The 12,277-nt window shown below is 36.5% G+C and overlaps 1 protein-coding gene across 9 annotated transcripts in view; it reads left to right on the forward strand.

Annotated features, from left to right (window-relative positions):
- Positions 1-12,277, forward strand: part of Magi2 (membrane associated guanylate kinase, WW and PDZ domain containing 2) — a 1,405,204-nt gene that overhangs the window by 782,977 nt on the left and 609,950 nt on the right. For all 9 annotated transcript variants that reach the window (XM_021191616.2, XM_021191614.2, XM_021191615.2 and 6 more), the window contains one exon: positions 5,864-5,983. In XM_021191616.2, coding sequence (XP_021047275.1) covers positions 5,864-5,983 — 120 coding nt within the window. The remainder of the gene's footprint in view (positions 1-5,863; positions 5,984-12,277) is intronic.

Genomic DNA, 12,277 nt, shown 5'->3' on the forward strand with positions numbered 1-12,277 from the left:
TATAAAACTAAGATAGTGTCACCGACATTTGGGAACCTATAATACTCCTGGCTATGCTGTTCCTGGTACTGAGAGGAATGTGGGTATTGTTGCCATGACATCCATGTTTTTACAATGCCTTTCCTAGCTATTGTGAATTTTAGTATATGACAAGAACATTGATGATCAAATAAATCATGTTTTCATCTAGGACCACATACATAAAATATTGAAACAGAAAGGGATGTAAACAGACTCAACTCTAACTTTAAAACACATGTACTGTATTTCTATCTCTGCTTTTGAAATTGAGGATTGATAGGTGGATGTTTACTTTTGTTTTTTTTTTACTTTAAAAAATTATAAATTTATTTGTGTATGCACATGTATATGTGTGTGCACATAAATGTGGTGTGTGTGTGTGTGTGTGTGTGTGTGTGTGTGTGTGTGTGCATGCCATAGTCCACAAGTGGAGATTAGAGGAAAGCTTGTAGGAGTTTCTTTCCTTCCACCATGCGGGTCTCATGAACAAAATTCAGGCTATCAGGATTATTGGAAAGCTCTTTACCTACATCTCCACAGCCCACATGTGTGAATGCTTGCTTGTGTGTACCTGTGCATCAGGTAGCACAACCTACCATGTACTGTTTTATTACCAGCCTGCTGAAAGTAATGAAAAGTTGAGGGGAAAAGGAACTATGCAGGGCTTTAATGAGTTCAATCAGACCTAAGCAAAGCTGAGTAATATATGAAATAAGCTACCTTTAAGAATTTAGTGCAAGTTCTTCTATGGCATCCCAGAGCTCTATAGTCTTACTAGGAAACCTTAACACCACAGGGTTGTAGGTCTTTACTTCCCTTGAGATCTTTTCTTATAGTTTTTGTCTTTGATGATTACCTCTCATATGCTAATTCTTAGAAATCTCAGCACTTGACCACTAATCCATACAAAGGTATATGACCAATATAGAATATATTCAATATATTTTTAATAATTATTAATTTAATATTATCATTAATAAATAATTTAGCTTTTCAATTAATTTTCTATTCTCTTTATTAAAATAAAACTTGCAAAATGGCAGTGACATTCTCTGGTTTTGGTATTAAACCACAGGCATTTATAATATTGATCAGTACACTGTAAGTACTCTATATGATAACATGAATTCATAAAAACAAAATCAGTCTAGGAAGTCAACTCTACTACTCAAGACAACAATAAGTCACTGTCAAGTGCTTACTAAATGTCAGATGTTATCCTAACTACCATGTCTGAATTATACAAATACAGAGAAATGGGTTTGAGTATAGAAATACCCCAGGAGGTCTGCTACCTCCCAGAGGAGAAATTAAGGGAGATGGGGGAGGGAATTTGTGAAGGTGGTGCAGGAGGAGTAGAGCAGCAATGAGGATGTAAAGTGAATACATACATAAAAGAAAGAAAAACACCAAAAAAGAATTATACTTATGAATATCCATGCAAAAATACTCAAAAAATTCTTGCAAACCAAATCTAAGACCACATCAACATCCTTAGTCATTAGGGAAGTGCAAATCAAAACAACTCTGACATTCTACCTCACTCCAGTCCAAATGGTTGAGATCAAAAACTCAGGTGATAGCAGATGCTGGCAAGGATGTGGACAAAGAGGAACACTCCTCCATTGTTGGTGGGATTGCAAGGGGGTATAACCACCCTGGAAATCAGTCTGACAGTTCCTTAGAAAATTGGACATAATATTACCTGAGGACCTAGCTATACCACTCCTGGGCATATACCCAAAAGGAGTTCCAACATATAACAAGGACACATGCACCACTATGCTCATAGCAGTCTTATTTATAATGACCAGAAGCTGGAAAGAACCCAGATATCCATCAGAAGGAATGGATACTGAAACTGTGGTACATTTACACAATGGAGTCTACTCAGCTATTAAAAACAATGACTTCATGAAATTCTTAGGCAAATGAATGGGACTAGAAACTATCATCCTGAGTAAGATAACCCAGTAACAAAAGTACATACATTGTATGAACTCACTGATAAGTGAATATTAGCCTAAAAGCTCTGAATACCCAAGATAAAATTATAGACCACACGAAGCTCAAGAAGAAGGAAGACCAAAGTGTAAATGCTTCAAGTCCTTCTTAGAAGGCAGAAACAAAACACTCAAAGGAGGAAATACGGAGACAAAGTGTAGAGCAAAGTCTGAAGGAAAGTCCATCTGGAGATTGCCCACCTGGCGATCCATCCCATATACAGTCACCAAATCGAGACAGTATTGAGAATGCCAAGAAGTGCTTGCTGACAGGAGCCTGATATAGGTGTCTCCTGAGAGGCTCTTTCAAAGGCCTAGCAAATACAGAAGTGGATGCTCACAGCCAACCATTTGCCTGAGCAGAGGGTCCTCAATGGAGGAGTTAGAGAAAGGACTGAAAGAGCAGACTGTGCAGGAGAAATGAAGACAATTTCCAACACAAAAAATCAGTGTGACTTCCATGCTACCCTTGGCAGAAAGTGAACTTCTGAATGATCAGCTCTGCCAGCGTGAGGGTAGAAACCACAAAAAAATAGTCCTGACACCCGAGAAAGAGGCACATGACAGAGGCAGGTCGAAGCCCCAGGCTGTTGGCAGCTGAGGGAGAGCTGACAAGTCAGGATTGGAGGAGTTTAGAAGCATCAGGGAGTGACTTCCTCAGCAAGAATAACTTGATGACTACTAACTATAATTTTACATTTTGAGAAGGGATTAATCTAACAAAGAGGGAATTAGTCAACTGAATTAATGATTCATCTGTGTAAACTTTGAAATGAAAATATTACATCTAAAGTAATCAAAAATTACATGAAAAATAGAAAAGGTGATCAAGGTTCAGACAGAAACCGATTCATATAATCTCAAATGTGTGCCTAAGGAAGTCATCCAAATATGTTCTATTGAAAGTAAAAGGAAGGAGAGAGAAAAGAAGAATGTGGTGTTTGTGAATGGGCAAGATGTAACGAGGTGCTCATTTTCATTAGTGGGAAATCGAGAAATAATGACCAAAGCAGAAAATCAATAAGCATTCCAAATTGTAAGTAGATTGGAAGCAAAGCAAAATAGGAGTGCATTTGACCCTGAGTAACAAAAAGGTGTGTGTGTGTGTGTGTGTGTGTGTGTGTGTGTGTGTGTGTGTGTGTGTGGTATGTTATGTTGTGTTTACGTGCATATGTATGTGAGGTGAGAGTGTAATAGATATCTTCTAAATTGAAAGAAACCTTATTAAATTGTTTGAAGTTTAAAAAATACATGTGACCTTAATTTTTGAAAAACGTTAAAATTTTAACCTAAGCAAGAGAAAAAGGCTTCATCTAATGTAGAAACATAATTGCAATCAAGTGTTGATTATGGAGGAAAAATAAAATATGGATCATAATGCAAACGTAGAAAACTGAACATGAGAAGGTTTTTATTTAAATTACCATCCTCCTTTACCAAGAAAATAAATGTCTCACGTCTTGTGCAGACAGCCAAAGAGTTAGTCAGTGCAAATGGGGGGATATGGCAGAACTTTAGGAAAGTGTGAATAAAGACTCCCCAGTGTGGGTAGAATCAAGCTGATATGAAAATGTTGAAATCTGCACCACTTTAGTGTCTAGTGTCTGGTTTTCTGTAGCAGCCCCAGTCCATGAATGGACCCAGGGTCTCTTTCCAATGGGAAAATGGTGGAAGAGACTCCATATTATTCTTGTATATATGGATTATTTATTGTATTAGTTGATAGAAAGGCAAATAAAGCCGATGTGGGGAAGATGTCAGAAAAAATAGGCATTAAGGAGCTGGTTAAAAACAGAGAGCAGAGACTAGGCAAAAGACAATGTCTTCATCAAAGTTGTAGTGCTGAAAGCAGTGAACTTCCTTGAGAGACAGGGAGGCTAGGCAGCTCCTGGTCATCATTAGCATCCAGAAATGGGGTGGGGTATATTACAGGAGGTGCTGATACATCACACGGAGGCGCAGTGTTGAACCAAGAAGGGGCAAGCTATACAGCATCTGCACCAGACCTGGTCTCCCTGGATTTGGCCCGAGTGTCCACTGTGCTAGGAATGTATTACTGTGCTGCAGGCACAGAATTAACTCAGAGCATGTGACTTCTGAAACATGGAGATAAATTAGTAGGGTAAATTGAATCTTTGTTATGCGATTTTGCTTAATGATTAGAGTGTGCTCTAAATAAACAGAAAAACAAATTGATTGCCAAAAACTCTTTTAATGCCTTTTCAATTCATAAGGGTTAAGCACATAAAAGTCAGGATATTAAAAGTTAAAGTTCTCATAGAAACATTAATTTGACAACAAATTATGCATATTAAGTGTGGGAGGCTTATATTTTATAGCATAAAAGCAACAGGAAATATTGCACAAGGTGCCTTAATTAAATTACATAAAATAACAAATTCGGGGCTAAGTCATCAAGAGTGATTTTTAAAAACTGTTTTGCAACTCTGAAAAAAGGGTTGTAAAACTTATCTCTAGAAAATGATCCATTTCAACTTTTAAAAAAATCTAGTAAGAATTATTTTTGCTTCAAATGAATTTTATAGTATATACATCTATACATTCTGTCTTGCTATTCAAATTTGATCCAAAAAGATCAAAAACACAGGTAAGTACCTGCTTTCATGATAGTCAATAGAGACTTAAAATTCAAAGAATAAAGAAAGATTAATGTAAAATGTTTTTTCTATAATGGAGATTTCTTTAATTATATAGATGCCTTCTAATGCACCACTTTGTTTCTGCATTTTCCTGTATTATTACATTTAATCTATTTGTATTTCTGCATTACATAAGTTTCAATCTGACCATGGTAGATACATAGAAATATATACTGTACATAGATACATACTGTATGTAGATACATAGAAAGAGAATGGGAAAAGTTGAGGCATTGTTGGTCTTACTGTCTGTCTGTATGTGTCTCCCCCTGCCCCCGCCTTGATGATCTAGACAACAAGCTTGGAAAACTGTACATTCTCCAAAAACCATGTGGAGGTTTTTGGCCCTCTCCATTCCCTCAATAAGGGATATGGTGAGCAAGACACTGTCCAGTATGGTAACCATGGGGAAAATGTTAGGCCTTGGTCAGAATTACAGACAGTAATAAAGGAAGAAATACAGTCCACATAAGGAAGTTATTGAGATGAACATTGTCCTATTGACTTATATGTCATATTACAGCCATTATAATTGTTACTACAACTTTAATTATCAGACATTCCAATTACTATCAAATTTTAAGTACTAGTACAAATTTTGTGACCTTTTAGATTTAATATGTATATATGAGTTATTTGTTTCAATATTAACAAACACAATGTGAAGTACACACACACACACACACACACACACACACACACACACATTGCAAAGGGAGCATACCAGAAGTATACCAAGATTAACTGACATTAGCTTAAATTTCGACTTTCCAATATACTTTTATGTCACAGGACATCAGCCTGTAGAACAATAGAAGTCCATTCACAGGAGTGAAGGGTGGAAATTCCTGAGCATGGAGACTCCTGCCCCACCCTTCAACCCACCTCTTTTATTGGGGCACAATGGTCTGCATTGAACAAATCTATTCAGCCACATTCCATGGCAATGAACTCTATGTAAGCTTAATGAGAAAAATGCTTTGTCCATTTACTTTAATTTTTGCCCTGTTTTCTTTTTCCTATTGCCAAACAAACAGAAGGGCGCATGGAAACTGCCAGCGCCATAGGGTGTACAAACACATATCGGTGACTATTCAAAGGCATGGTGGTATTTCTAAAGTTCAGCAACATGACACTTAGACTATTTCTTTTGTTTTATTTTATTTTTTTTTAATTCAGGCACCACAAGGCCACATAAGGAGGGTGAGGTCCCTGGAGTGGACTACATTTTCATAACCGTTGAGGACTTTATGGAATTGGAGAAAAGTGGTGCTCTCCTAGAAAGTGGGACCTATGAAGGTAAGCATGTTTCAGTACAATTCCGTATTTACTGCGTCACATTACTTATTTTATTCTCCTGACAGCAGAACATCGGGAGAGTGGATGAGAAATATACTGCTGATCTGGGCCTGAGGGCTTTCTTAAAATAATTTCAGAAACACATAAAGACGTATCTGAACTAATTCTACTCATAAATGGCTCAGAGATCTAAATATGCATGAACTGACTTGGTGGATATGTGTGCTGTTACTGTGGAACTCAGCTGTGTCTTGGTGGTATCCTAGAGAGGTCAGAGAGGAGTTCCGCTCCATCACTATTTTGGGTTCTCATGTTGCTGTACTACACAGACCCTCACTTATATATCATACAAGATCATAAGATAGGAAATTCTTCGTGCTGGGTAATTCCAAATTTTACTGAGTCGCCAGTCTCCTTGTGTGCCTGGGTCAAATATGAGCAAAGACTAAAACCCAAATATAGAATTCTAGAAGGATTTCTCACTGCAAAGGACACTGATAAAATGAGCCATAATATCCTTAGTAACAAACTTGACTCTGTATGTTCCTTCTGTGCATAAGTCATATTGGTGAAACTTAAGAGGCTTATCTATATAAATGGAAGTGGCATCTTTGAAAAACAGGTGTAAACAGTATGCTGGTATGGTCATAATTGCACATGTATATTTATATACATCTAGTGTGTGTAATGAAAGTTTATATCAGACATAGTACAAGAATATTTGAAACTAACATAAAAGTATAAATATCTTTTATTCTTCACTGTTACATGTTCAAAGTATATTTACATACATTCTTATTCAGTCTTGAGATGAAGTTTGTCTCACCGTGTTTCAGCTAATATTGCTCTACAATAACAGTAAAACTTGGTGTATATGCATGACTGTTTAGCCCATCCTACATTAGAGTTTTCCCAATCCTCACTAACAAGGCCAGTTGCTATGTATTCAATTTGGCCATCTACTTCTTCTACTTGCTTATTGAAGTATGATGTTCAAATCTCACTATTGTGAGGCTGTCAGAGGCATTAAAATCTCTTCAATTATTTAGCATTCTTAAGACAACTTAGGCTAAAAATTCTGCCTAAAAGCACTAGAGAAAGTCACTTATTGCTGCATTTCAGGCAAAAGATGATAATATCTAGAAAATGGTTCTATGCATTAGACATAATAAGCTGATAATAAAGATTGACTTAAAGCATTTTTAAATAAAGAAGATATTTTAATAATGTAAAGTTTTTTTCAAGTCTCTGATGTAAAATTCTTTATACATTAGATAATTATATGAAGTAAGTCAGAGGAGATAAATAATGAATTATATAGACTTATTTTCTTTGGTCTGTGTAATATTAATATTTAGTTTGTATGCATTCTAATATTAATATTGTAAAAATTATTTAAAATCCCAGCCTGGGGCTTCTACTCTGCCTTAAACCAACTAGTTTCCAAATGAGAGCCACACTCACAGCCCTTATAGTTACAATAAGCCTTAAACGACACAGGAGCAGGGCAGCTGCCTACCCTCCATGCTGGTAGAATCTATTTTCCTATTGATAATCCCGAGTTATTAGTTGCTACTTACTACGTTCCATCTGGGCTGTTCTTAGCTCCAGGGCAGCCCTCAGGGCCACACTCTCAAATGGCTTCTCCTTCCTCTTCTCCTGTACTTTCTTTTGGCTCCTGTTCCTCTGACCCAACACCCCAAAACTTAAACCCCACCTATGTCTCTTCTGCCCACCTATTGTCTGTCATCAGAATCTTTATTTTCCAGTTAGAAATAACTGGGGGAGCAGGGTCATTCAGTATCTTATGTGAAAATGCTCTCTTCTCTGGGGCAACTAGTTTTAGGGTCCCCCAATTAACATTAGAATACAAGCAGCATTAGGCCAACTCACTGCATAAGGTATTGCACTTAATAACCTTATTTAAATATCACTTTTATATAGTAAAGGACCAGGATCATAAGAATCCTTTCAAGAGTGTGGTACACAATAGGACTTTTTGAAAACGAAACATACTATTTCACTTGATTGTATAGAAGCTTTTAGCAGACCATATGTTCATGTTAAATTTCTGTTGTTCTTGTGATCAAATAGATGAGATGCCATGAATTTTTACGTCAGTATCTTAAAATCAACTTCAGATTATGTTTTAGGTCCCAAGTAAATCTTAAGAAAAATATACTGAAACTGTTCCAGTGTAACAGAGCTTTGAGAAAGGGTGACCACTCCTGACTTTCTTAGGTGTCGTTTTAGAACTAGGTATAGTTTGAAGGTTTGGTACAACCTGTTAGTCATTCCAGAGACTCCGATGTATGCAAAGCTGATTACTGAGCAGTAAGCCAGGTTTCCATATAGAACTTTGTCATAGGTGTCTGTATCAGTGCTTGCTTTCATATGGTTTTAAGGTTTCTTTAATAAAAGCCCCGTTTTTCCAGATCCCGTTTCATCCCCTTTGCATTTTCTGGGCTCTTGTTCCCTCTCCACCTTGCTATGCTTTCTCTCGTCTTCTCAGTTCTGTAGAGCCATTAGGCAGACTGGAAAAGCCATCTTCAGTAGTCTGTGAGTGCACTAAAGAATGTACTGAGCTGTTCTTAGCATTAAGATCATAGACTTTTCTGTTTACTATGTGGGATCCTTAACAATCAGAGCTACTCCCAAAATTGAGTCTACACACCTACATAGCCTGGCCTCCTGAGCTGGAGGAAGGATGGGCAGTCTTGTAGCTTAGGCAATACGCTGCATCGCTTCTCCTGAAAAAATAAGAGCTGCTTTGCCTTTTATTAGCAAAGATAAAAGAGATCCTTTATATACTGCCTAGTCTAGCTGCTCACCACTGAGAAATGGGATTTCAATTGTTCCTGTGCATCTTTCCTCCTGCCACTTGATTCTATAATCAGAAATGCCCACTTGTGAAACTGTGTGAGAAAAAGGTGTAGTCATTTAAGCAGCTTTCATAGACACACTAATTTAATTTACTTCATTGTTAATTCTAATTTAATCTAAGTGGATAGATGTAACCAAAAAGGAATTTGTCTGTTATTTTATTCATCAGACATCAAAAAGACTCTCCTAAATTACAGCTCTGCATCTGGAAAACTGGACAAAGATCTTGCTCCAGAGAACAATTCTGTTACTTGACAAAGCCTAAAAGGAGGGTCTTAATGTGCTGTGGTTATCCACACCTATTGCATATGCCTTTCAGGAAAATTTTGATCGATTCTGAAGGCCTTCATTCTTTCTCTATCCGTGTGGCCTGAATGCTCATCACAGAGCTGCTGCTTACAGGCCCTGAGGGGAGCGGCCTGGGAGACTCGAGGAAGGATGGCTATGCAGTGTTAGTAAAGGGGCCTTTTCCAATGCTTGGATGACATAGTTCTTACCTTTCCCATTGAGTCAGGTTCATGATTAATTTGATTTATTGTGCCAATAAATGGTTTACAATACAGTATTGATTAATGAAAGGAAGTCTAGTCATGAACCTTGTAATTTTAGGAAAAATGTTTGGAAAACAAGAATTGAAGGTGTGGGTTTCCTATGGAACAAGAGCCAGAGAACAGTCTGGATGGATGCAGATCACTCTCTTGATATTAAATTTGCTTACAAGTAGGTATATGAATTTATTGAGTAAGCTTAACACATTCAGGATACTTTACAGGAGTTGAATGGAAGCTACAGAAATAGTCTCTATTCTTTTGGAAACTCTTCCCTGATCAACAATGTGAAAGGAGGTTTTCTTTTGTTGTTTGTTTGTTAGCTAGTTTATAGTTCATGGGGAAAACATTATTGGAAGAGACAGCCATATGGGTGACAATGTTTACTTAAAAATTCGCTATATGTAATAATGTTTCCTAATTGCTTTTTCAAATATGTTTTGTGTTATTTCCCCTTCCCCCTTTCACAGTAAGGTTTCCTCATCTTGTTTTTCCCATTTCTGACTTCAGCAGCTCCCATGTCTTGATGTCTGCTATCTAACCCCCCTCCCCACACAGAGCTTTCTACTCTCCTAATTACTCCAGGTTATACATTCACATCTAAAGATTTGGAGCTAGGATCCATGGATGAAAGAAAGCTTACCGCATTTGTTTTCTAGGTCTGCACTGTCTCAGTATAATACTTTCCAGTTCCAACCATTCATCTGTAGAAGCCCAGCCTCTAGAAACTGACCAAATGCTGGCCTACCCAGAATTCTGAACTCTTGCTTCATCATCTTCTTCTTCCAGTTGTCTGGGATATTCTATTCATAATTCCACTCCAGTCACATCAGTTATCTGCCTCAGCCAGTGTTCTAAAAGTCACATTAGCATTCAGGCTCCCAAGCTTTGCCTAGACTGAGACTGTCTTGTCCTTTCCAGAGAACTCTTTCCATTGCATCAACTATTATTACATTTTTGGTTTTGATTTTTCAAGTACAACCATACAATTTTAAATATATAGAAGTAGTTACTGCTCATAAAATTAACGGTTTCCTTTAAATGGACATTAGCCCAATTGCAACTAATTCAAACTTTACCAATACATGGTATTTTATTAAAGCAATAGAAAATTAATTAATACACTATTCCAATTTTAAGTGGTTCAAATAGAGCACAGCAGATTATTGGCATATTGGCCCAAGTCAAGTATAAATACATTATTTACCTCTACCCTAACACTGTAGCTCTATCTATTCATGGAATTAAACCTTCATGTGAATTTCAGTTTAGTGTAAACAGTGTACAAAATATTATATGTAATCTAATAATAGAACTTTGGAATTGAAATTTCTTACTTATTTACATTAATAAGAGTAATTCTTTCTGAATCCTATAGGATTATTGTTAAATATTAAATAGAAACTTTTTAGGAAATGAATGAATAAGTATTATTCAAATATGCTTAATTCTGCTGTCTAAAGTCAAAATCTGATTTTTTTTTTTAAAGTTTGACCTTGGAGTTTGCTATTGAAATTCTTAGTCTCTAATCTCAATCAAGATATCGTTGGGTAATGAAGATAGCCAAAGATAATCAACACGGACACTGGAGATAATCCTGAGAAATGCTATTTCTTCTTCCTGTCAAAGCTTCAATCCACTGATCCATAAATGATATTTCCTTCTCAACATTTAAATTGGTGCTAAGGATTTTGTCATTCCAGGAGGCCAAAATGAAGTAAAACTTTCCTTTTCCTTTTTTATCTTGTGACCTGATACAAGAGAACAATTGTAGAATATTCATAATAACCCTGATCCCAGGAGTAGTGTTTGGAGTTTGCTGCCAAAATGTGCTGCTTCTGCTTATATGTTCATGTCTAGAAGGATTTTTTTTTTAATTTTTCATTTTTGGTCACTATACCTTTTGTGAATAATTCTATTCTCAAATTTGAGCATATTTAAGGAACACTGAACCTCTATGCACAAATCTTACTTATTTTAAGTAGCAGGGGAAGAAACATTTAGTTAACTCTCCTTTAGGGATCTTACAGTGCCAACTGTTTGTTGAGTTAGTTAGTTAGTTAGTTAGTTAGTTAGTTAGTTAGTTAGTTAGTTCGAAGTTGCTCTTGGGGAGGGGAAAGTGATTGTATTCAACACTGTAGAAAGAGTCCATAGTATGTGCATGCTCTTCTTAAACAACAGAGTAGGAAGTATTGTTGTGCAGAAAAAAAAAAATGAACAAAATTTTCCTTTATGTCTTGACCGATTGTAAGCCCGATATGTACTGTGTGTGGATTTCTACACACATGCCTCACTAAAATTAGCAAAAAGAAATGACTCAAGAAATAATTGACTGGTTCATTATCATTGTGGGAACTTAATAAATATTTAAGTGAATTCTTGAAGGTGAGGGAAGAGAAATTAGTCATTTTACATCACCCGAATGCTCATGTCAATCAGTTTATGACTAGGTTCTCATGACTTTTATTTAGCTGCAGCAGAAATAAACAGATGCAGCCTTTGGGGAATACATCGTTAACAGTCCCAATGTGATCCATCATGAAACTCACTTCTTTAACTGCCTCAAAATCTATAATAATATTAGGTGAAACCTATGATTTATAAACAATGAAGTTTATGGTTAAATTCATTTCCTTCAAGCTCATATTATAAATCATGACAATTTTCAACTCACATATATCCCTTTCCCATTTTTAGTCTGAAACAACTTGGAAATCACGTATTCATTCCTCCTTAGAGTAAGGAACAAAATACTCATAAAAGGATACAGGTACAGAGACAAAATTTAGAGCTAAGATGAAAGGATGGACTATCCAGAGACTACCCCATCCGGGAATCCATCCCATCATCAGCCACCAAACCT

This window comes from Mus pahari, chromosome 2 (genome assembly GCF_900095145.1).
Source record: "Mus pahari chromosome 2, PAHARI_EIJ_v1.1, whole genome shotgun sequence".
NCBI classification, from domain to species: Eukaryota; Metazoa; Chordata; class Mammalia; order Rodentia; family Muridae; genus Mus; species Mus pahari.